The sequence below is a fragment of the Aedes albopictus genome, unplaced genomic scaffold (assembly GCF_035046485.1).
Source record: "Aedes albopictus strain Foshan unplaced genomic scaffold, AalbF5 HiC_scaffold_495, whole genome shotgun sequence".
In the NCBI taxonomy this organism is placed as follows: Eukaryota; Metazoa; Arthropoda; class Insecta; order Diptera; family Culicidae; genus Aedes; species Aedes albopictus.
The window spans coordinates 1-23,899 of record NW_026917304.1 but is presented as its reverse complement, the minus strand read 5'-3'; the positions used below and the strand labels follow the sequence as shown (position 1 = coordinate 23,899).

At 41.3% G+C, this 23,899-nt stretch overlaps 4 protein-coding genes across 16 annotated transcripts; all 4 read right to left on the bottom strand.

The window, feature by feature from the left end:
- Positions 1-1,051: 1,051 nt before the first annotated feature.
- Positions 1,052-3,605, bottom strand: LOC109430082 (zinc finger protein 121-like). 7 transcript variants are annotated; one of them, XM_019706114.3, is made up of 3 exons: positions 3,438-3,605; positions 3,018-3,338; positions 1,052-2,942 (listed from the first exon to the last, which is right to left on the bottom strand). In XM_019706114.3, exon 3 carries the CDS (start codon positions 2,903-2,905, stop codon positions 1,070-1,072), a length of 1,836 nt encoding a protein of 611 aa, XP_019561659.2. In that variant the 5' UTR covers positions 2,906-2,942; positions 3,018-3,338; positions 3,438-3,605; the 3' UTR covers positions 1,052-1,069. The 7 variants fall into 7 exon arrangements, with proteins under 7 accessions (XP_019561659.2, XP_062699707.1, XP_029711924.1 ...); XM_062843723.1 differs by having other exon boundaries at positions 3,029-3,338; XM_029856064.2 differs by having other exon boundaries at positions 1,052-2,919; positions 3,029-3,338.
- A 3,535-nt stretch (positions 3,606-7,140) lies between these two features.
- Positions 7,141-9,469, bottom strand: LOC109428535 (zinc finger and SCAN domain-containing protein 2). Of its 4 annotated transcripts, none has more exons than XM_062843726.1 (3): positions 9,334-9,469; positions 9,091-9,242; positions 7,141-8,986 (listed from the first exon to the last, which is right to left on the bottom strand). In XM_062843726.1, exon 3 carries the CDS (start codon positions 8,984-8,986, stop codon positions 7,157-7,159), a length of 1,830 nt encoding a protein of 609 aa, XP_062699710.1. In that variant the 5' UTR covers positions 9,091-9,242; positions 9,334-9,469; the 3' UTR covers positions 7,141-7,156. The 4 variants fall into 4 exon arrangements, with proteins under 4 accessions (XP_062699710.1, XP_029711179.1, XP_029711175.1 ...); XM_029855319.2 differs by having other exon boundaries at positions 7,141-9,020; positions 9,091-9,224; XM_029855315.2 differs by having other exon boundaries at positions 7,141-9,014; positions 9,091-9,224.
- Positions 9,470-11,861: 2,392 nt separating this feature from the next.
- Positions 11,862-14,287, bottom strand: LOC109430079 (zinc finger and SCAN domain-containing protein 2). 4 transcript variants are annotated; one of them, XM_062843730.1, is made up of 4 exons: positions 13,945-14,287; positions 13,821-13,884; positions 13,720-13,761; positions 11,862-13,622 (listed from the first exon to the last, which is right to left on the bottom strand). In XM_062843730.1, the coding sequence occupies exon 4, from the start codon at positions 13,620-13,622 to the stop codon at positions 11,946-11,948; it is 1,677 nt and encodes a 558-aa protein (XP_062699714.1). In that variant the 5' UTR covers positions 13,720-13,761; positions 13,821-13,884; positions 13,945-14,287; the 3' UTR covers positions 11,862-11,945. The 4 variants fall into 4 exon arrangements, with proteins under 4 accessions (XP_062699714.1, XP_062699713.1, XP_029711578.2 ...); XM_062843729.1 differs by having other exon boundaries at positions 11,862-13,627; positions 13,945-14,286; XM_029855718.2 differs by having other exon boundaries at positions 13,720-13,884.
- Positions 14,288-16,915: 2,628 nt separating this feature from the next.
- LOC115256615 (zinc finger protein 433-like) lies at positions 16,916-19,280 on the bottom strand. The gene is made up of 2 exons (XM_029855436.2): positions 18,914-19,280; positions 16,916-18,793 (listed from the first exon to the last, which is right to left on the bottom strand). Exon 2 carries the CDS (start codon positions 18,791-18,793, stop codon positions 17,030-17,032), a length of 1,764 nt encoding a protein of 587 aa, XP_029711296.2. The 5' UTR covers positions 18,914-19,280; the 3' UTR covers positions 16,916-17,029.
- Between the last annotated feature and the right edge of the window lie 4,619 nt (positions 19,281-23,899).

Sequence of the window (23,899 nt, the reverse complement as noted above, 5' to 3'; positions counted from 1 at the left end):
CGTTCAAGTCGCCCGTGTAGATCTTGAGGTCACCTTCTAGGATCTCACCCAGGACAGCATTCAGTTGATTGTTGAGTTCTGTGTCTTGCATTTCGGCAGCATCGGTTGACTGACACGTAAGATTCAAACTCATGTTTTGAATCTGGTTACAAATATACTCTCATTGAGAGACTACCACGTCATGAAAGCAGCATGGATGTAAGCTCTGAGCAGGAAACCAACTCTTCGTCGATGAGGAGCGTGTTTGCGTCGTAGATCATAAAAAAGGCAAACATTTTATCGGATACCAATCCGAGTTCCGCAAAGTTCGGCCAATGGTCGGCCTTCGCTCAGTTCTATATGATCTCAAGCTTCACACAGCATGCCTCATTGGCAAGCTGTGTCAGTTTACTCTACTGAGCTAGAAGGATTCATGCATCTCAAGAGTCAATTCTTGTTCGTATACTTTCGCTTTCGGTTTGTATAGTGTTTTTTTTTTAACTTAGTTGAGAAGTCTTCTATGTCCAAATAGAGACATTAAGGCTTTTTACGGCATCATCTGCATCGGCAGCCATGTTGGATATCTGGCTTGAAATTTCAAAGTGATAATTCTCTGCCACCAAAGCGAATATTCGTATGAAAAAGGATCATCCTATTTGCGCACTCGCAGTGATTGCGGTGATACTTTTTCTACTGCGTTGACAGTTTCTTATCACTTCAAAAACGCGAGGCAAACAATCATTGAAAAGCAAAAATTCAATGATTCGTATGAAAGTTTGGTGATGCATCATGACACCTTAAGCCAAGAAAGTTCGATGATTATTGGCGATACTTGTGCTCATTCTACGAGCGGAGTGACGTGACGCAGCTCGACTCGCACATCGAGGTGAGAAATCTCGACTCGAATGAGGTGACTCTCCATTTTATTTACACGGCGAGTCACTTCATTCGAGTCAGTCCAGATTTCTCACCTCGTTGTGCAAGTCGAGCTGCGTCACGTCAGCCTACTCGTAGAATTAGCACATCTATTGAATAAGGGATTCTTTCATTCAATAAATGAACACAATAAAAATATGAAGCTTTCGATGCTTTATTCCACCATGCCCTGCTCTCGTAAAATGGCTTCTTCGGTTCTTTGTCGCATCGACCACGGGTTACCGAATAGCTCGATTGGAGGAAGCGGATTGCTTTGTAGTTTCTTGGGATGAGCTTTGAGCATGTGTTGTTTGCGACGGTCTTTCCGTGCGTATTCTTTGGGACAGAAAAAGCAGGCGAAGGGTTTTTGCTTGTGATGAATATTTTTGAGGTGTTTTCTGACTTCCTCAGGCCGCTTGAACTGCTTACTGCAAATTGGGCATTCTAGAGTCTTTTTATCGGTGTGCGTAAACAAATGGCCATTTAGCCCAGCATGCACAGCGAAAGTGGCTGGACAATGAGGACACCTGTGCGGAAGTTCTCCGGTATGTTGTACCGTGTGCCGTCTCAATCCATGGAGTGATTTGAGTGTAACTCCGCAAATTTCGCATTTGTACTTGTCCGCTGGCACTTCGTGGCTGGCCACATGCTTCCTGTAAGCATTCCTATTGCTGTAAGCTTTGGGACATTTTGGACACTGGAACACCTTCTCACCTGTGGTGTGTGTCATTTCATGATCTTTCAACTCTCCAGGATATCGGAACGCCATTCCACACTGGATGCACACGTGTTTCTTGGCATCCTTGAGCTTTCGGAATTCATGGGCGTGCAGCAGCGTCTTGGATTTGAAGCTGCGATAGCAAACATTGCAGGCGTATGGTCGGGTGGGATCCGGTGCTGGCTTCTCCGGCAGATGTACTGCCACACTATGTTCTTTAAGCTGTTCTCCGGTTTCAAATTCCTCCCGACATGCACAGCAAACTTTCAAAGGACCCTCTGGGTTTGGATCGTGAACCCGATCATAATGAAGGCACACCTTCTTCCGACTCCAAAACAGATCCCCACAAACCTTACATCGATAGTTAAGTTTGTCTTTTTGTTGGTGGATCCGTACATATACGTTATTAGCCATCACCTTGTAACAAATATCACACTGCTTGTTATGTTTCAATTCCTGTATTGACAGTTTCTTGTCGGCGTGGACTTCCTTCGAATGAGTTTTCAGTTCCTCTGAAGTGTTGAATATGTAGCTGCAGCCACAACATTTAAAACCTACGGCTTCCACTTCATCGTATACATTTGGATTCAAAGGCTTCTTTCGGCGGTTTGGCTTATTTACTGCTATAGACATTTTCTCAACCTGATCTTCATCTACCTCATCTGAGTCTGCGCAGCCATCATCCTCTTTCATACCATCTGCTTCACCTACGTCATCTCCCATCTGCTGAATCTCATCTTCCTCTATACAGTCCACGATCTCCAGCTTGGGCAATTGTAAGCTTTCCGAGACAACACCTTCCTCGACATTCAGCATCCCATCTTGATCCACCAGATTGAACAAATCTTCAACTACTTCCTCTTTCACCACAACTGCTTCCTCGACACCCAGCATCCCCTCGTGATCCATCAGATTGAGCATATCTTCATCGACTTCCTCTTTCACCACAACGGCCGTTCCATCCGCCAAGGCCGCATGTCGTAGCTTCCGGTCCGATTCCTGGCACAATATTCGCAGTTTGTAAGCACTTTCCATTGCCTTCAGGCACCCTTTGCAACACCACTTGGGCAATCGGTCGTCTTCCGTCGGCAGCTCCACTGCTCCAACCAGGGTCAACACTTCGGCGAGGATCATTGAGCATACCTGTTCATCGAATATTCCAACCATCAGGTCCGAATCGGACGCCCAGCCCATACAGACGCGACAAACCGAATCGGTGCTCTGGTCTTCTTGTGGACGGTTTTGGCGCATTGCCTTGCTTGTTGAAGCCGATGGATGATTCTTGATGTCCATTTGAAGATTCTGAACTGCAAGGATGGAAATTAGAATTCTATAACTTCAAGCATTTTTTCATCATCTATTTGGAAACTCAAATGGGTAACTCTGAACTACATAACCGACTAACCTTTCTGTTACCTTAAGGTTAGAAATCAGCCCGGTGGCGGAAAACCTTTATTAATGAATAATAATTGATTTTTTTTAATGAGCCCAGTATGTTTGTAAACCTCCTAGGCTGACACAAATTTCGATTTTCTCTTATGTCACCGCCCCCTCGGAAAATTTTGGTCGGAATTCAACATTTTGTTGGGGGCACAAATAAAATGTTAAAGAAATTTAAAAAAATTGAAGGTGTAATTAGAGTTCCCCATAATATTTCTTAATAAATCCGATGAGTTGACCAAGACAAAAGAAGAAAATTAGATTTGTTCCAGCCTAATTGACGAAGCTGAAAACAGAGGAGAAACTTAGAAATGAAAACTATCTACTAACTAGGTATGCTATCATCGCAGAGGTTTCGATTGAGCACCTATTTATTGTTTTGTACCTATTTGTATATCCTCACCTATCCTTGCTAGTATTTACCACTTCTGAAACTTAACTTTTTTATATATATTCTGGAAATTGTTTATGTTTATGCATCAATGGAATTACTGAGACTTTTAATGACGTATGTCACTTATTTAGACATTTTGCAGGCAGAAAGTGAATGAAGCCGTGAAAATGTCGATGTCAGTACGAGGCAGTACAGTGTCAATGAGAGATTATAAAAAGGTGTGGAAGAAGATAGTCGGTGTGCGTGACAATCATGTTCGGTGCAAAGAAATATTTAACTGTCTTCAAAAGTGGAATATTCGGTGGAACTGTCCCGGCAAACTTCGTCTTACCAATCTTTTGGTGGTTTGACAGTTTTTAAGCTCATTTAAGCACCGCACTATAGATTGCTTTTATTGCGATCGTGTTTAATTTCTTCCCCGTTCATAATAGTTTCAGTATTTATACATTTATCTACTTTTTAATGTTTATTTTTGTAACTTTTTGTGTATATAAATACAGCCACCTTGAATACAAACCAAACCGTTCAAGATTCATGCCAATAGGTTCATCCGTTCGTGAGTTTTGTTGCCTCAAAGGGACTTCTAACTCATTTATATATAAAGCCTGTATCCGCAATAATCGGGACACAGAAATACGACTGTAACTCTGCAGTAGAAACATTAAAATTGCTCAAATTTGGCCTGATAACATCTTAAGATGTGGTCATTTTGCCTGCAAAATTTCATGTGAATCGGTGCAGTACTTTATGTTGTAGCAACGGAACAGTAGAACGCGCGCTATTGAATTTTGTACAGTCCCTAGTTAAGCTTGTCGGCGCTGTAACTTTTGAATTTGATAAAGGAAATGGCTGAAACTTTGAACATAAACTTTATTGCATGGGCAAAATTTCAAAAAATCTATGCACTATCAACAATTTCATAGTCGAAACATATATTGGGACGAATCGTTATTTTCGCACCTATGACAGAAATTAGTCAGCACCCCTTATTGTTTCGATTGTACTGTTAAAAGTACTGCACCAATAATAATCAAATTTTGTAGACATAATAGACACATAATCAACTACCTGCTGACAAAATTTCATGAAAATTGGGAGAACAATTCAAAAGTTATGCATAGGCAAACATCGCACATGAAAAACACGAAACATTTTCGCTAACACTCATTCTTATCAATACCAGTAGCTTTCAAACAATTTGATCAAAGTTAATGAAATTTTGTAAGAAAGTGTCTCCACAGAGAACAGACATCCAAGTCCAGTTCCGAAACTGTGTAAGGAATTTAACGGTTATTTGAAATCGGCAACGCAAGTGGCAATAGCGTGGCGCTGCAATCGGTTAATTTCCCATACTAATTTAATTCACCACTTGAAATGTTTTAATTCACCACTGACTGTGGCAATATGGTGTTTGGTGGCGTTAGTGTTGTCATCGTGTATTGGTTTGCAACCTTACTCAAGTAAAGATTCAAATCCTTACACAACTTTCCGAATGAAATTTGTTCTAGCCTGGATGTCTGTTCTCTGTGACCCCATCAACTTGCGCCTTTCCATCCCACACGAGTCTTCTCTTTTGCTTTTTCGGGTGCGTAACCAGGCCAAGCGGTAGATACCAGACTTGCCTTCTGCTGATCTCTACCAGCTCCTTCTCTGTAGCCTTATGCACGTAGCCTTTCTGCACGTAGTCGACAATCTACTGATTCACGCCTTCGCGAAGTATCCTTCGCCAGTTGGGCCTCGAAGCTCCGCAAACGTTTCATTGCCATGGGAAGGCCATCGCGACTTAATGTCCGGGACTGTATGGCCTCGGACGTTGTGACCCGGCCCCGTCTCGGCAGTTCCTGACGTTACATCGGATTCTAGATCGACAGCTCCATTGGCCGTCGTCAAACAGGCAAAGCTCGCACAACTTCTAATGGTGGACGGCTTTTCAGGCGAGCTTCCAATCCCAGTTGCTGAAATCGTTCGCAGTTCCGTGCTGCCAGAACACTAGTGCTTGCACAGCCAGTATTGAAAAGCATCCAGGAAATTCCAAAATTACTTCTGGTATTTTCTTGTCATCATTAATACTAATGGGTTCAAAGATAATTCAAAAAATTGTGGCAACCGGATCATCTACGTATGAATAACATGGTTGACACAAGTTTTCGAATTGCAGGATTGATGAAACGGGGACAACCGTACCAACCATTTTGTTATCAGGGGAATGAGGATTGGGTACAAGATCGTTGAGAGTGATGAAGCTAAGAAGGTTATTATATAATATGCACTCCATTGGTATGCCTACTCCTGGGATGGAACACATGTATTGATCCTTAATGAAAAAAAAAATAAACAAAATAAACTAGATAGATCTCTCCCCATTCAGGATGGAGAAAGTTATGAGTTCAACTTAAAGTTACTCAGAAACTTAAATCACTTGAAAGTATCAAAAAATGGATTACATTGAAATGGATTACAAATACTGTTCCAGTTTTGGTTTGGATTGTGTGCGTACTCATAGAAAAGTATTATTACTAGTATAAAAAGGAATGATCAAACCTTAATGACGACCTACATATGTCATCCAAGTGCTGGTTTCCGTTGTAGACTTCTGTGCTACAACTCGCTGAACAGCAGACTCCAGGTTCCACTGGAACACATGACAGTCGTTCGGCGCTTCACTTCCTTCTCAAGATCCGATTAGCGCTTGCGGTCCTCGGCTTTGGCTCCTCGTATTTTCGCTCGTTGCATCGTGGCTTTGGCTGCTCTATCTCCGTTCTGGTGTTATCTTTCATCCACTGTTTTCACTCGATTGATTTGTGCGATGCAACTTTGTGCACTTATTCTCCATGTCGTAACGCCACAAAACTGTATCCCCGTGGCCGTAGTCCGAATTGTCGGAACAGGTCGAAACCAATCTTTGCGTTCAAGTCGCCCGTATAGATCTTTAGGTCACCTTCTAGGATCTCACCCAGGACAGCATTCAGTTGATTGTTGAGTTCTTTGTTTTGCATTTCGGCAGCATCGGTTGACTGACGCGAAAGATTCAACCTCATGTTTTGAATCTGGTTACAAATATACTCTCATTGAGAGACTACCACGTCATGAAAGCAGCATGGATGTAAGCTCTGACTGAGCAGGAAACCAACTCTTCGTCGATGAGGAGCGTGTTCGCGTCGTAGATCATAAAAAAGGCAAAAATTTGATCGGATGCCAATCGGAATTTTGCAAAGTTCGGCCAATGGTCGGCCTTCGCTCAGTTCTATGATCTCAAGCTTCACACGGCATGCCTCATTGGCAGTTTACTCTAAATACTGAGCTAGAAGGATTCATGCATCTCAAGAGTTAATTCTTGTTCGTAGACTTTTGCTTTCGATTTGTATAGTGTGTTTTTTTTAACTTAGTTGAGAAGTCTTCTCTGTCCGAATGGTTGGAGACATTAATCCAAGAAAGTTTGATGATTATTGGCGATACTTGTGCTCATTCTACGAGCGGAGTGACGTGACGGAGCTCGACTCGCTCAACGAGGTCTTGACTCGAATGAGATGACTCTCCTTTTTATTTACACGGCGAGTCACTTCATTCGAGTCAGTCGAGATTTCTCACCTTGTTGTGCGAGTCGAGCTGACTGTCACGTCAGTCTATTCGTAGAATGAGCACAACTTTTTAATAAGGGATTCTTTCATCCAATAAATGAACACAATGAAAAATGTGAAGCCGTCGATGCTTTATTCTATCATGCCCTGTTCTCGTAAAATGGCTTCTTCGGTTCTTTGCCGCATCGACCACGGGTTACCGAGTAGCTCGATTGGAGGAAGCGGATTGCTTTGTAGTTCCTTGGGATGAGCTTGGAGCATGTGTTGTTTGCGACGGTGTTTCCGCGGGTATTGTTTGGGACAGAAGAAGCAGGTAAAGGGTTTTTGCTTGTGATGAGTATATGTGAGGTGTCTCTTGACTTCCTCAGGCCGCTTGAACTGCTTCTTGCAAATAGGGCATTCTTGAGTCTTTTCATCGGTGTGCGTAAACAAATGGCATCTCAGCCCAGCAGACGCAACGAAAGTGGCTGGGCAATGAGGACACCTGTGCGGACGCTCTCCGGTATGTTGTAGCGTGTGCCGTTTCAATCCTTGTTGTGTTGTGAGTGTAACTCCGCAAAGTTTGCATTTGTACTTGTCCGCTGGCACTTCGTGGCTGGCCACATGCTTCCTGTAAGTATTCCTATTGGTGTAAGTTTTGGTACATTTTGGACACTGGAACATCGTTTCGCCGGTGTGTGTCCTTTCATGATCTTTCAACCCTCCTGGATATCGGAACGCCATTCCACACTGATCGCACACGTGTTTCTTGGTATCCTTGAGCTTTCGGGATTGATGGGCGTACAGCAGCGCCTTGGATCTGAAGCTGCGATAGCAAACATTGCAGGCGTATGGTCGGGTGGGATCCGGCACTGGCTTCTCCGGCAGATGTACTGCCACACTATGTTCTCTAAGCTGTTCTCCGGTTTCAAATTTCTTCCCACATGCACAGCAAGCTTTCGAAGAACCCTCTGGATTTGAATCGTGAACCCGATCATAATGAAGGCACACCTTCTTCCGACTCCAGAACAGATCCCCACAAACCTTACATCGATAGTTAAGTTTGTCTTTTTGTTGGTGGATCCGTACATATACGTTATTAGCCATCACCTTGTAACAAACATCACACTGCTTGTTATGTTTCAATTCCTGTATTGACAGTTTCTTATCGGCGTGGACTTCCTTCGAATGAGTTTTCAGTTCCTCTGAAGTGTTGAATATGTAGTTGCAGCCACAACATTTAAAACCTACGGCTTCCACCTCATCGTATACATTTGGATTCAAAGGCTTCTTTCCGTGGTTTGGCTTATTTACTTCTATAGACATCTCATCCTGATCTTCGTCTACCTCATCCGAGTCTGCGCCGCCGTTATCCTCTTTCATACCATCTACTTCACCTACGCAATCTTCCATCTGGTGAATCTCATCTTCCTCTATACAGTCCACAATCTCCAGCTTGGGCAATTGTAAGCTTTCCGAGACAGCACCTTCCTCGACATTCAGCATCCCATCCCGATCCACCAGATTGAACAAATCTTCAACTACTTCCTCTTTCACCACAACCGCTTCCTCGACATTCAGCATCCCATCGTGATCCACCAGATTGAGCATATCTTCATCGACTTCCTCTTTCACCACAACGGCCGTTCCATCCGTCAAGGACGCATGTCGTAGCTTCCGGTCCGATTCCTGGCACAGTATTCGCAGTTTGTAAGCACTTTCCAGTGCCTTCAGGCACCCTTTGCAACACCACTTGGACAATCGGTCGCCTTCCGTCGGCAGCTCCACTGCTCCAACCAGGGTCAACACTTCGGCGAGGATCATTGAGCATACCTGTCCATCGAATATTCCAACCATCAGACCCGAATCGGACGCCCAGCCCATACAGACGCGACAAACCGGATCGGTGCTCTGGTCTTCTTGTGGACGGTTTTGGCGCATTGCCTTGCTCGTTGAAGCCGATGGATGATTCTTGAAGTCCATCTGAATTGCGAGGATGGAAATTAGGATTCTATAACTTGAAGCATTTTTTCATATACATATTTGGAAATTCAAATGGGTAACTCTGAACTACATAGCATACTAACCTTTCAACGTTCTTGCCTTAAGGTTGCCAATCAGCCCGATTGCGAAAAAGCTTTATTAATGAATAATAAAAACTACCACTGGTAATCGTATGTTTTTGTGTCCAGTATGTTTGAAAACCTCTGAATAGACGAAGCTGAAAACAGAGGAGAAACTAAAAAATGGAAATCCATCCATCATCGTAGAGGTTTCGATTTAGCATCTTGTTTTGTTAAATAAATTGGTACCTATATGTGTATTCTTACCTCTATCCTTGCCAGTATTATCCACTTTGTTTTACCTACTCCTTCTGAAACTTTACTTTTTATATTCTGGAAATTTTTTATGTTTATGCATCAATAACTTTTATTGACGTATGTCACATATCTAGACATTTTGCAGGCAGATAGTGAAAACGCTACGATGTCAGCTAAGGCAGTACCAATGAGAGAATATAAAAAGGTGTGGAAGAAGATAGTCGATGTGCGAGACATTCATGTTCGGTGCAAAGGAACAACTGACTTCAAATGTATAGAGAATGTTATAGCTAGGAATATTCGGTGGAAGACTTTATTTTATTATGAATTCTGCTGGAATTAAACTTTGAGTTACTGGTTTAAAAATTATTATGCTTGCATTGGTTGTCCAATGATTTTCGTTATTTCTGTAAAGCTTCGGTTTCGCAAGAAGTCGCTCAAGAATATTTCCATGACTTAGGATTTATCTGCAAAACATCACAATTAGGAGGATAATACATAATTATATTATAATCAATAATAGTACGCCACAATACTCGGTTTGTGGCTGCAGCTCTCCATCCTTGGTCACACACAATGCTCACTAGATAACGCTCCATTTGATCCGCCCATCGTGCTCTCTGCGCTCCACGCCTTGCTACTTTATCACGGAGACAAATTTAGTTCGTTTGAAACAAAAATAATCATGTTTATTCGGTAAACTGATAAAATATTTAAAACTAAAATATTAATTTTTAAAACAAACTCAATTACACATTGATTTCTACAATACCCATTGAAGAGCCCTCCGTTCCGCCGTCAAGAACATAAACAAAACTCTCAAGTTCCAGCTGCAGCATTAAACAAGATTTCCTCTTGCAAAAAGTCTAGTTTCACCAAAAGTTTCCACGAAATCCCATTGATTTCGTGAGCGAATGTTATCTACATGATGTTGGCATTAAAAATGCCAAGCAGGAAGTGGGTTTTCCTAGAGAAGGAAATGACTGTAAATTTTATTGGAAAACAAATATTTCCGTAGGGCTGACCTGCCACAAAAAACATTTTTTTTTACATTTGTTTCTAATATAACCTGTCAGAAGGTGCATGTTTGTTTCAAAAATGGATTGAACTTGCTTCAAATGTGACGTTCGTTGCTCCAAGCAGTTTTATTTTTGTTGCCAGAAAAAAATCATAATTTATTTGAGTTTACCTGAAATATTTTTGATTTTACCATACTTTTTTCTGCGTGTTGAAGTCGATGATGATGCGTTGTGGGACTTGGTTGTCGCAGTATTCATGGAGGATTTGCCGTACAGCGAAGATCGAGTCCGTTATCGACCGGCCGTCGATGAAGCCGGCTCGATAACTTCACACGAACTCATTCGTTTGAGGTGATAGACGACAAAAGATACTATGGGATAGGACTTTGAAGACGGCATTCAAGATCATGCATTCTGATGTTCCCACATTCCAAATAGTCGCAATTTATTGTGAATGAAGGACAGATTACCTCTTTCTTCCACTCCTCCGGTAGCAGTTCGGTTCACCGGATCCTTGCTATCATTCGGTAAAGGTTGATGGCTAACTTTTTTGGGTCCATCTTGATGAGTTCAGCAACGATACCATTACAGACAAACAGACGTAACACTCTTCAAAGCGGCTTGGCACATGCATTTAACGATCAATTTAAATTTCCTTTGATTTGCGCGATCGTTCCACCAGATGCGCTAGTGTTCGATCGCTTTGACGTTTGCCAGTGTACACGTTGCTGAATGATGCAAACGAAAATTACAGGCGATTTGTGTAGTAGTGTGCGTGTCAGCAAAATGTCAAATCGAAATCCATCATGGCCGACAGTATCACGCGCGGTTCTACCAACAGGTGGCACTGTGCTCATGAAAATGACACCGGGCGAAGGTTTTGGATGAATTTCTTCTAGGAGTTACGTCTGTTTGTCTGTGATACCATCCTTCCCAGTGAATTCTTAGCGTTCCGTTCTTAGCGTTATTTCCGTCCTCTGCTGCACTGACGTAGTCGTTTCCACTGTTGTCTTGGTCTCTCGTGCCTACACTCTCCACCCATAGACTCCCATATCTTTATCCCTTCATGATTTCGGTTCGTGGCCTTTAGCCGCTGAGGAATGCGCTGAGAGCTTCTGGTAGAACTTCCGTGTGTCTTCCAGGTGACGTCTGCTGTTTCCTTTCCACTTCTGTTTGTAAGGTTCTACGCTTTGCCGGGTTCCTTACTGCAGCATTACCGCGCCCGCGCTGTGTTCTCCTCCAAAATCGCTCTGCACTCCTCCCTAAGCCTATACAAAATTCATAACTGACAATTATTTTTTTCTAAAAACTCATTTGGAATCGCTGAATGCATCTTTCCCAGTGAATCTGGACCCTAGAGCATTATGCATTGAGAACATACGTTTTGGAGGTAAACATTGCACCAGAACTTTGGGACGAAGCTTGTCCTTAACCCAAGAAAGAGAATTTATGTCTTATGATTGTTGACGAGTCGGTACTTTCGGGATTCTGTCATCTAGTAAATGGACACGATAAAACTTTCGATAAATGATTAACCTTTCACTGCTTTATTCGACCATGCCTTGTTGTCGTAAAACGGCTTCTTCGGACCTTTATCACGGGTTACCGAGTACCTAGCTCAATTGGAGGAAGCGGATTGCTTTGTAGTTCCTTGGGATGAACTTGCATCATGTGTTGATTGCGACGATCTTTCCGCGTGTATCCGATGGGACAGAAGAAGCAGACAAATGGTGTTAGCTTGTGATGAGTAAATTTGATGTGATTCCTGACCTCATGAGGTCGCTTGAACATCTTTTTGCAAATCGGACATTCCCGAGTTTTTTCATCGGTGTGCGTTAACAAATGGCTGTTCAGTCCATGAGGTAGAGAGAAAGTGGCTGGACAGTGAGGACACTTGTGCGGACGCTCTCCGGTATGTTTTATAGTGTGTCGTTCCAACCCATAGCGTGTTTTACATTTATATCCACAAATCTCGCATTTGTATTTGTCTGCTGGAATGTCGTGGATTACCACATGTTTCTTGTAAGTATTGTAATTGCTGTAAGCTTTAGGACATTTTGGACACCGGAACACCTTTTCGCCAGTGTGTGTCAATTCATGATATTTCAAATCTCTAGGATATCGGAATGCTAGTCCACACTGGATGCACTGGTGTTTTTTGGTACTCTCGAGCAATCGGGACTGATGGGCGTATAGCTGCGCGTCGGATTTGAAGCAACGATAACAAATATTGCAGGTTAATGGTCGGGCGGGATCCAGTACTGGCTTCTGCGGCAGATGTATTGCCTCACTATGTTCTCTAAGCTGTTCTTCAGTTTCAAATTGTTCCCGACACGCACAGCACGCTTTCGAAGGACCCACTGGATTTGGCCCGTGAACTCGTTTATAATGAGTCTTAACTTTCTTCCAACTCCAGAACAGATCTCCACAAACCTTGCATCGATAGTTCAGTGTGTCTTTTAGTTGGTGCTTCCATACAGTTATGTCATTACACAACACCCTGTAACAGATATCACACTGCTTCTTGTTCTTACGTTCCAATTCCTGCCTTGACAATTTCTTGTCGGCGTGGGCTTCTTTTGAATGAGCTGCCAGCTCCTTTGAAGTGTTGAACACAACTTTGCACCCACAACACTTGAAACCTACGGCCTTTACCCTATCGAACACATCCGAATCCAAGCGTTTATCTACTTCTTCCGACATCTTCTCATCCTGATCTTCCCCTGCCTCATCGCCATCCGATTCTGCGCCACCATCAGCTTCTACCATATCATCTTCTCCATCTGTCATCTGTTCAATCTGATCTTCATCTACATAGTCCATAATCTCTAACTTGGGCAATTGTAAACTTTCCGAGACAACCGCTTCCTCAACATCCAGCATCTCATCTCGATCCGACTTATCTTCCTCGACTTCCTTTTTCACCACAACAACGGTTTCCTCATCCGTCGAGAATGCATGCCGTAGCTTCCAGTCCGAGTCCTGGCACAACATTCTCAGTTTGTAAGCACTTTCCAGTGCCTTCAGGCACTCTTTACAACACCACTTGGGCAATCGGTCGTGTTCCGTCGCCAGATTCACTGCTCCAACCAGGGCCAACACTTCGGCGAGGATGGTTCCCTGTATCTGTCCTTCGAATAGTCCAACCATCAGGCCAGAATCGGACGACCAGCCCATACAGACGCGACAAACCGCCGAATCGGTGCTCTGCTCTTCTTGTGGACATTCCTGGTAGTTTGCCTTGCTTGTTGAAGCCGCTGGTTGATTTCCGAAGTTCATCTGAACTGAAAGAGTGAAATTAGAACTCTGTGTAACTTGAAGCATATTTTCATCTATTTGGTAACCCGAAGGGGTAACTTTGAACTAGCATACTAACCTTTTAACGTTCAACTTGCCAACCTTGAAGAGGTAAATCAGTCTATGATAAAGAATATTTAATTATCATTGAGAATATCTGCGAATTGTATTCGTTACAACCAATGGTAATGGTATCACCAACGTTTTTGTGCCCAGTATGTTTCTAAATCTCTTAATCACAAAGCTGAAAAAAAGCAGAAACGTAAAAATATTATCTCCGTAGATGTTTCATTATTATTATTACCTTTATTAGGGAGATTTTCAGCCCAAGGCTGATTCATCTCCATAGATGTTTCAATTAGAATATTGTTTTGTTTAATCGGTACCTATAGGATGTATCCTCACTTGCACCTAATTGAATATTCCACTTCGATTTTCTCCTTCAGAAGCTTTACTTTTGATAAATATTCTGGAAAATGTTTGTTTATTTTTGTCTCCCTTGAATGGCCCAGACCTGACCGCAGCTTCTTTTTTCTCGCTCGTTCTCTGTGTTAAACGCAAGAAAGAGCGAGATAAAAGAGGAGACAAAGTGCCTCCTCTTTTATCTGTTTCTTTCTCGCATTCAATTATGAGAGTGAATGGGAAAAAAGAAAAAGCTGCGCACGCTAGAGTATATGTCACATATCTGATGATAAAACAGTATCAATGAGACAATATAAAAAGGTGTGGAAGAAGATAGTCGGTTCGAATATAAAGAATGACACGGCATTTTAGTTAGCATAAGGTAATTTAAATGTCTCATTGGCTCGGTAGCTTAGTTCCTAGAAAAGCACTTGTCTAGCGAATGAGGGCTGTGAGTTCAAATCTCACCTGAGCTGTGTTTTTTTTCGGAATTTCACTAATAATGTATCCATCTTTACATGTGTATGTTAAGTTGATTAGAAAATCATTAGGTGACCACACGGATTGGTATACCGAAGACATCCTTAAAACAATTACAGAAAATGCTTAAGTGCCCCATACAATGTATTATCAATCCAGTTGAAAATGTCGATATGTAAATTTCTTATCAGATTCCAGTTTTGTGAGGGGATTTCGGTGATACTCTGAATTGTAGATACAACACTCAAGTGAATGTTGGAGGTAATCTCAAAGAAACTCTGACGGCATTGCGAGAAATTTTGGTGAAAAACATTTCGTACGCGATTCCGTACATTAACTGATTACATTCCTGGATATGTCTGCAATGCTTTCCAAGAAAATTGTGGAAAATTTCGGTGGAAACATTTTATTATTGCATATCTTTATTTCTATTTGGATTCTACATCGAGTTTCTTTTGTAATTCCTCCAGAAGTTGCTTGTGGGATTCATCTAACACTATTTTTTGTAATTCATCCAGGAGTCTGGAATTCCTTCAATAGTTTCTGCTGGGATGCCTTCAGTTTTTTTTTGTAATTTCTATGAATTCCTGCAGCTTTTGTGGTAGAATTCCTCCTGGAAATTTCTCCATTATTTGACTGGGAATAACTACATCAATTATCCGGTAATTCCCTCCAGAACTTTCTTGAAATTTGCATCAGGAGTTCCCTAGAAATCCTCCAGCATGGTTCTCTCAGAGTTTCCCTGGGTTTTTTCCCCGTTTTTTCCGAAATAGCTAAAGAATTCAACAAAAAATAATCCGAGATTCACTTCAGGAGTTCCTCCGGGAATTCCTCGGACATTCCTTCAAGAGTTCCTCGGGAATTCCTCCAAAAGTAAATCGGGAATTCCCACAGGAGGTTCTCGAAAATTCCTCCAGGAATTCCTCGAGAATTCCTCCAAGAATATCTTGGAAATTTCTCCAGAAGATCCTCTAGAATTATTCCAGAATTTTACGGGAACTCCTCCAAGAGTATCTCAGGAATTCCTCGTAGAGACCCTCGGGGAATCCTACGGCAGATCGTCGAATCGTCATTCGGGAGTTTCATGGAAATTTCTTCACGAGTCCCCGAGAATTTCTCCAGGAAATATTCAAAAATTCATCCATGGCTTCCCCACGAATACCACCTCCAGCAACAATGTTCTCTCCAGGATTTCCCTGGTCTGTTTCCAGGTTTTTCCCGAAAATTTCTAAACAAGTTCCAGGGATTTATTTTCACGAGTTTCACTAAAAATCCGAAAATTTCTTCAGTAGTTGTGTATCACGTTTACTCCGGAAATTCCTCCAAGATATCCTCGGGAATGCCTACAGAAGATCCTCAGGAAGTCATCCTAGATTTCCTCGGGAATTCCTCCAGGAGGTCCTCGGGAATTCCTTCAGAAGATCCTCAGGGAATCATCCAGGAGATCGTCGAGAATTCCTCCATAAGTTTTCCAAAAAAATCTCCAGGAGTTACTCGGGAAATCCTTGGAAATTCCTCCTCGGAAATTCTTCCAAGAGTTCCTCGTGAATTCCTTCAGGAGATCTTTGGAAATTCCTCCAGGAGTTCCTCCGAAAATCCTTCAGAAGTTCTTCGGGAACTCTTCCGGAAGATCATCGAAAAATCCTCCAAGAGTTGCTCGGGAGTTCGTCCACGAGATCCGTTGGTGATCCGCGAGAATTCTTCCAGGAGATCCTAGGCAATTCCTACTTGAATTTCTCGGGAATTCCTCCAGAAGATCCTTGGGAATTCCTCCAAGAGATCCTCGGGCATTCCTCTAGGAGTTCATCAGGAATCCCCCCGCAGAACTCCCGAAGGACTCATCAAGGAACTTAAGGAATTTCTTAACCTACAATCCAACATTCTTGTACCAACCGGATCTGTGACAAACACCAATTAGGCAGGACCGTTGTCCGGCTTTCTCGCTACGAACCTTGCCCACCGTATCCTTCAGGCACTGACCACTTTCTTGATACACCGTAGAGTGCTGCGAGTTTGTGGTTGATCCTTCGCCGCCACACACAGCTCTCATCTGCGAACAAAGCCTGTTTCTTAGCTTTCTATAAGCACTTCCACAATTATTAAGTAGGAGGTTCCACTGCTATGCTAATGGTTATTTTGTATCTGAATATCATGTGGCAGGCTCGAAGCTACTCTGTGCCCAAGAGAACCTAGCAAATTTTTATTACGAATGTTTCTGGAACGACCGGGAATCGAACTCGTCACTCTCAGCATGACTTGCTGAAAATCCGAAAATCACCCTTAGTACGCGTTCTTTGAGTACCCCGAGTGCTTGCAGATTCTTTTCGGATTTGGTAATTGCAAGGTTTCATGACCGTATCTTCAAACTGGTCTTCTTCCAAAAGAATGTTAAGTCAAGACAATAAGTTACATTTTTTTATTATTGACATACATATTACTGATACATCAACGTATAGAGAATCGTTCGTCTAGTTAAAGATTAATAAATAGTTATCTGTTCCACAGCTTTATTCTATCATGCCCTGCTGCCGCAAAACGGCTTCTTCCGTCCTTTGTCGCAACGACCACGGGTTACCGAGTAGCTCGATCGAAGGAAGCGGATTGCTTTGTAGTTCCTTGGGATGGACTTGGAGCATGTGTTGTTTGCGACGGTCTTTCCGTGGGTATCGTTTGGGACAGAAGAAGCAGGCGAAGGGTTTTTGCTTGTGATGAGTATGATTGAGGTGCTGCTTGAGTTCCGTTTGTCGCTTGAACTGCTTACCGCAAATCGGGCATTCCTGAGTCTTTTCATCGGTGTGCGTAAACGAATGGCAATTTAGCCCAGCAAGTAGGGCGAAAGTGGCTGGACAGTGAGGACACTTGTACGGACGCTCTCCGGTATGCTGTAGCGTGTGCTGTTTCAATCCATTGCGTGTTTTGAATATATCTCCGCAAATCTTGCATTTGTACTTATCCGCTGGCATGTTGTGGCCGCTTACATGCTGTCGGAAGCTGTTCCAATTGCTGTAAATTCTGGGACATTTTGTACACTGGAACTGCTTTTCGCCAGTGTGTGACATTATATGATATTTCAACGCTCCAGGATATCGGAACGCCACTCCACACTGATCACACACATGCTTCTTGGCATCCTTGAGCCTTCGGGACTGATGGGCGTACAGCAGAGAATCGGATTTGTAGCAGCGATAACAAACGTTGCAGGTGTACGGACGGGTAGGATCTGGCGGAGGTTTATTTGGCAAATGTACAGTCACACTATGCTCTCTAAGCTGTTCTTCTGTTTCAAAATGCTCTTGACACCCACAGCAAACTTTCGAAGGACCCTTGATCATTGGATTCGGGCCGTGAACCCGATCATAATGAAGGCACACCCTCTGTCGACTCCAGAACAAATCTCCACACACCTTGCATCGGAAGTTCAGTTTGTCTTTCTTTTGGTGGTTCCATACGGATAGGTCATGAGACAATACCTTGTAACATATATCACACTGCTTCTTGCGTTGCAACTCCTTTTTGGTCAGTTTCTTGTGGGCGTGGGCTTCCTTTGAATGAGATTTTAGTTCCTTTGAAGTGTTGAATATGACTTTGCAACCACAGCATTTGAATCCTACAGCTTCCACTTCATCAAAGGCATCTGGATTTAAAGGCTTCTTTCCGTGGTTCGGCTTATTTACTTCTCTTGACATCTTTTCATCTTGATCCTCATCTACCTCATCCGAGACTGTGCCGCCATTATCCTCTTCCATACCGTGTGCTCCACCTACGCCATCGCTCATCTGTTGAATCTCATCTTCCTCTACACAGTCTATAATCTCCAGCTTAGGCAATTGTAAATGTTCTGAGAAAGTAGTTTCTTCGGCATTCAGTAGCTCATCTCGATCCTCCAGCTTGGACTTATCTTCATCGACTTCCTCTTTCACCACAACGGTTGCCGCATCCATCAAAAGTGCATCCCGTAGCTTCCGGTCCGAGTCCTGGCATAACGTTCTCAGTATGTAAGCGCTTTCCAGAGCCTTTAGACATTCCTCGCAGCACCACTTGGGCAATCGGTCGTCTTTCGTCGCCAGCTCCACTGCTCCAACCAGGGTCAACACTTCGGCGAGGATCGTTCCCTGTATCTGTCCATCGAATAGTCCAATCATCAGGCCAGAATCGGACGCCCTGCCCATACAGACACGGCAGACCGAATCAGTGCGCTTTTCCTCTTGCGGAGGTTGTTGGCTTTTTGTTTTGGTGCTTGAAGCCGGTGGTCGCTTCCGAACGTTGGTCATCTGCACCAGAAAGAAGGTAAATTTGGTAGATCACGTTTAATTCCAAACATTCTAAATAACTTGAAGCATCTCTCCATCTGTTTGGCAACTCAAGAGGTAACTCTCAACGAGCATACTAACCTTCCAACGTTACCGTAGTCAGTCTTCACTAGTGTATTACTAGCAATCTTTGGTATACTAGTGTATTTCGGTAATGGGTACCTTAAAAGATCTTAGTTTATAAGGTTTCTCCACTTTGGTTTACTGCAAACTTTTTAGGCTGAACATTTATATTCTCGAAAGTGGTTTTTGTTTAATAACAACACTGATGTGATTTTCGTTTACGTCTGTCACACGTAACCTGTAAAACAGTTCACCACTGCACCAAATGAGAGTATATTAGAAAGGTGTGGATGAAGTGACTGACATTCCTGTTTCATATAGCAGTGTCAAAATTATAAACAACAGCTTATTTTTCGCCTCTATCTGATTCAACATGTCAAAAGGATCTTATCAATGTAAACAAACAGGTTTCTGTCGCTGTTAGGCCATCTCCAGCAGTGTATAGCTGTATAGCAGTTTCAAAATGTATTCTATTAAACATTCCCGTAATAAATAGAAAAATATGATACAACGTGCTTAACAACCCTTTCGGACTATCATCATGATCATACGCGTAATGATACAATCATTCACCCAACCGCTTGTGTATAATACATGTTTACTAGGGTCGTCCGCTAGATTCTTTTAACTAGTTCAAGAACTAGTTTTATGATTGTACGAAAAGAAATGATTGTTGAGGTTTTATTAAATAATTGCGTATATTCACTTCAAATCTAGCCCCAAATTGTGCATAGCTTCAAAATCGTTACTTTCTGATGCTTATGCAGAGCTTCAGAAAAGCCGTTCCAGTAAAGTTCAGTCAAAACTTCATAGTACTTTTATCATATAAACGGTACCCAATCACTTCAAAATTGGGTACCGTTTAAATGATTGAAACAGTTTTCTAACAGAAAAGGGACATTTTTGACAAAAAAGCTTTTAGAAAATTTGTAGCAAAAGCTTCGATAAAAGTCTTGCAAGTCAGGATTAAGCTTCAAAGGATCAGAATTGCATGAATGTTTTGAGACAGTTTTTGAGAAATTCATAGATTAAGTTCTGGAGATATAGGGTAACGGTCGAATTTTGGACCCCTAGAAGACATTAGTTTGAATTTAAGCCAAAATCAAACAGATTCAGCGGGTGTCACACATAATGATGATGCTAATATAACCGTAAAAGCCTCCATTGTTCGTTAGAAATACCCACAAGATCATTTCTGGCTGAAAATTTGATGAAAATAACTGAATTTTGAAGCATCAGTTTTCACTGTTTTGGACACCCCAATGTATTTTGGACCCTCTTAAGTACATATACATTTTGGACACCCGGTGTTTAAACCCGCTTGAAGCTATTTTCAAAGAATCTGCCACTTGGATATGCCGGATCACATCCTAATTACTTGATTGACAAAGGCTGATTAGATGAACTTTGCGAATTTAATGCGCTAGAATGATAAACGTTTTTGTTTACATCTGCAAGTTTCCCCAGCATCACATTCTCTCTTCGTAAACACTCGCACGGATGACGAGATTTACAAAAAAAAAAAAAAAAAATCAAGGCAAATAATGATATTTCCAGTGAGGAAATAATTGCTGCGCGTGCAGAACAATCTAATTTAGCGAATGATTCTAAAAATTTTAGTCATCTCTTCATTAAATCTGTGAAATTTATGAAAATACGACCCAGGGGGTCCAAAATATATGGGGGTCCAAATTATATTGGTTACCCTACATTTTTAAAATTCAGATGGAATAATAGTGGTGCAACTTTTGACAGATATTTATGATGAACTCCTTAACCTATTTGATGCCTTTGTGAGATATTTCTAAAAAAGCAAGAATTTCAGAATAAATTTTTGACGAACTTATTAGGCAAAAAAATTGTAGAAATTTTATAATTTTAAGTTTCTTGTTACACTCTTGGAATTAATGTAAAGAGTACATTATAAATGTCCTCTGTCTGATTTAAGAATTCTATCATTCTGAAACTTATGTGTAATGAAAATGCAGGCTTTTGAATAAACTTTGATTAGAACCTTCAATGAATAAGCGCTGTGGCTTTTTGGTCAACCAAATCAATGAAGCACTTGCTAAACAGAATACGCCAAGTCTTGTGTGCTTTGTCAAAAACAAAATACGCTCATACATCATCATCGCCATAGCTTGGGCTCCTTCCCATTGCTCGATCTCGTGCAATGAGAAAGCGGACTCTCTGGCTAAGGTGGGCGCTAAAGAAGGCGATATATTTGCGAGCGTCAAATCACCTTCGACAGGGGACCTTGATCAGTACTAAAAACACAAATGGAGCGATGGGAAGATGGGTGATGGTTGCATTCTACCATCCCACAGATATCGAAGAGACCATGGTTCAAAGGCCGCGATTGGTATTGATTCGTGTATTTAATGTGTTGACTAAGAACTGTCTTGTTTAAGAATGTGTCTAGGAACTAATAGTTTAACGCAAATATTTTCCGAATTGGGCTCTCGGAAAGCTATCTCTGTGCTGGCTGCGTGACTTACCAGGATATCGAACACGTCCTGTGAGGATGCGATGAGCATTGTTAGGGGAGTGTTGACGGGCCTTGACTTGGAATACTTTTTTTTTTTTTTTTTTTTTCTTTTAATGACCCTCCGCTGACCCCCACACCAAAAAGCTCACTTCTGGAGCCCCCTGGTAGTGGACTCCTTACTAAAAACAAAACAATACACAAACATTTTGTATTAGTGTGGAGACAGGAACAAACAATAAATTAAACAGAATTATGAGACCCCAGTGGAAAAAAAATTCCTTTTAAGGGGCTCTTAAATTTTAAATAATCACACAGAACAATAGACAATAAATCTGACAACACCTTTTAAACTCTAAAGAAATAAAAAAAAATTATATATATATATATATATATATATATATATAAAAATAAAACTAACAACAAAAGAAAACGAAATTTAAGTGGATTCAAGAATTATGGTTGAAACGGTTTAAATAAAATCAATGACTTTACTTTTGAAATGGTGTTTAAGCTTGGCTTTGAAAGTGCTTTTGTTCTCGATGCTTCTTAAGTTGCTGGGTAAGGAATTAAAAAGTATGGGACCTTTAACTGATATACGCTTTTGACCAAGTGAAGTGCTGGCTCTTATGCGTACCAGATGATTAGCTTGTCTTGTACTTCTCGTGCTGCTTACTACAGGTAAATATAAATTATGATGTTTATGAGTATTGAACCTAATATCGTGAACGAGTGTACATGTTTGAAGATCTACCATGCCACGTATCGGAAGTATGCCATGAGATGTATTCGAGTAGAGATTTAGGGTAGGATATAAAAAGGGAAGTTTATAAATAATTTTAACACACCTATTTTGTATTACTTGAAGCTTTTTTAGCCTAGACTTACAAGCATTCCCCCAAACAGCGATAACGTACTGAAGCAGTGAATGAACACATCCATAGTAAAAACTCAATAATGCCTTTCTACTTACAAAATCACTAACTCTACGCATTGCACCACACAAAACCGATACTTTGTTTTCAACGTAATTGATGTGACTGCCCCAAGTTAATGTGGAATCAAAAATGATACCTAAGTATTTGAATTCATTGACTTCGCCTATCCTGATTCGACCAATCTATGGGTTATCATGAAGTTCGACTCTTTTATTTATCGAATGAAATATCATATATTTGGTTTTGATAAAATTTAAGGAAAGTAGGTTTATGGAGAAGTAATTATTTAACAATATAAGATCACTTTCAATATCAGCTATTATTGAACGGGCGCTTCGATTTGGGTAAAATATAGCAGTGTCATCCGCGAAAAGCCTAGGAACTCCTTTTAAAGCAATTGATCCAAGGTCATTTATGTAAATTAAAAACAGTAACGGGCCTATATTGCTACCTTGGGGTACACCAATATTAATATCCTTCATTGAACTCTTAGCATTTCCTATGGCCACGTACTGTTTCCTATTTGATAAGTAGCTTTCGATGACAGATCTAGCGATCCCTCTTATTCCGTAACGTTCTAACTTATTAAGAAGAATATTATGATTTAAGGTATCAAATGCCTTTTGTAGATCTAAGAACAGAGCTCCTACTATATCCTTTGCTTCTAGTTTGCTAATTACGTAGTCCACCAGTTCAATGATAGCCGTGCTGGTACTGCACCCACGCCTGAATCCATACTGCATTTTATATAAAACATTATTCTGATCAAAAAACCCGATTAATCTAGAAACTAGAAGCTTCTCTAGTATTTTAGTGAAAACCGATAAAGTAGATATAGGACGGTAATTGCTTGGTATAATAGCATCACCCGTTTTGAAGATTGGTGTAACTTTTGCAATTTTAAGACTATCGGGGTATTGTCCATTGGTGATGATCAGTTTGAACACGTCGGATAAAATTTTCGCAAACTGTAGCGGATTACTCTTCAAAAGCTTCGCTGAGATTCCATCATATCCAGAACTTTTATTTGAATCAAGTTCACTAATGAGTGTAACTACCTCAATTACAGTCGACGGTTGCAAGAAAATTGAACTACTCACGCTCACAACATTCTCATATGGACTCATTCGCGGGTTCCTGCTAATGTTGTTAGCTAATTCGTGCCCTATTCTTGTAAAGTAGTTATTGAAAACCTCACAGGTTTCTTGATCACTTTTTGTCCTCCTCCCATCATTAATAAGCAATATTTGTTTGTCTTCTCGTGATCTTCCAAAAATACTATTTATGTTTTTCCAAAATTTAGAGTGACATGTGGCTTTTAAAAGATTCTCATAGTACCGCTTCTTACAGTTTCTTTTGACACGGTCTAATTTTCCACTGACATGTTTGAGCATATCTTTTAAGTGACTATCAGTAGGGTTGTTTTTTACTCGCTTTAAGTAATTGCTTTTGAGCTTCATTAAAAACCAAGCATCATATGTTAACCAAGGGCAAAGATTGTTTTTGACATTGAAATTTTTAGTAACAATTTTAGTACAATTTGATAACATACTGTGATATGTGGATGTTATATTAGACAGT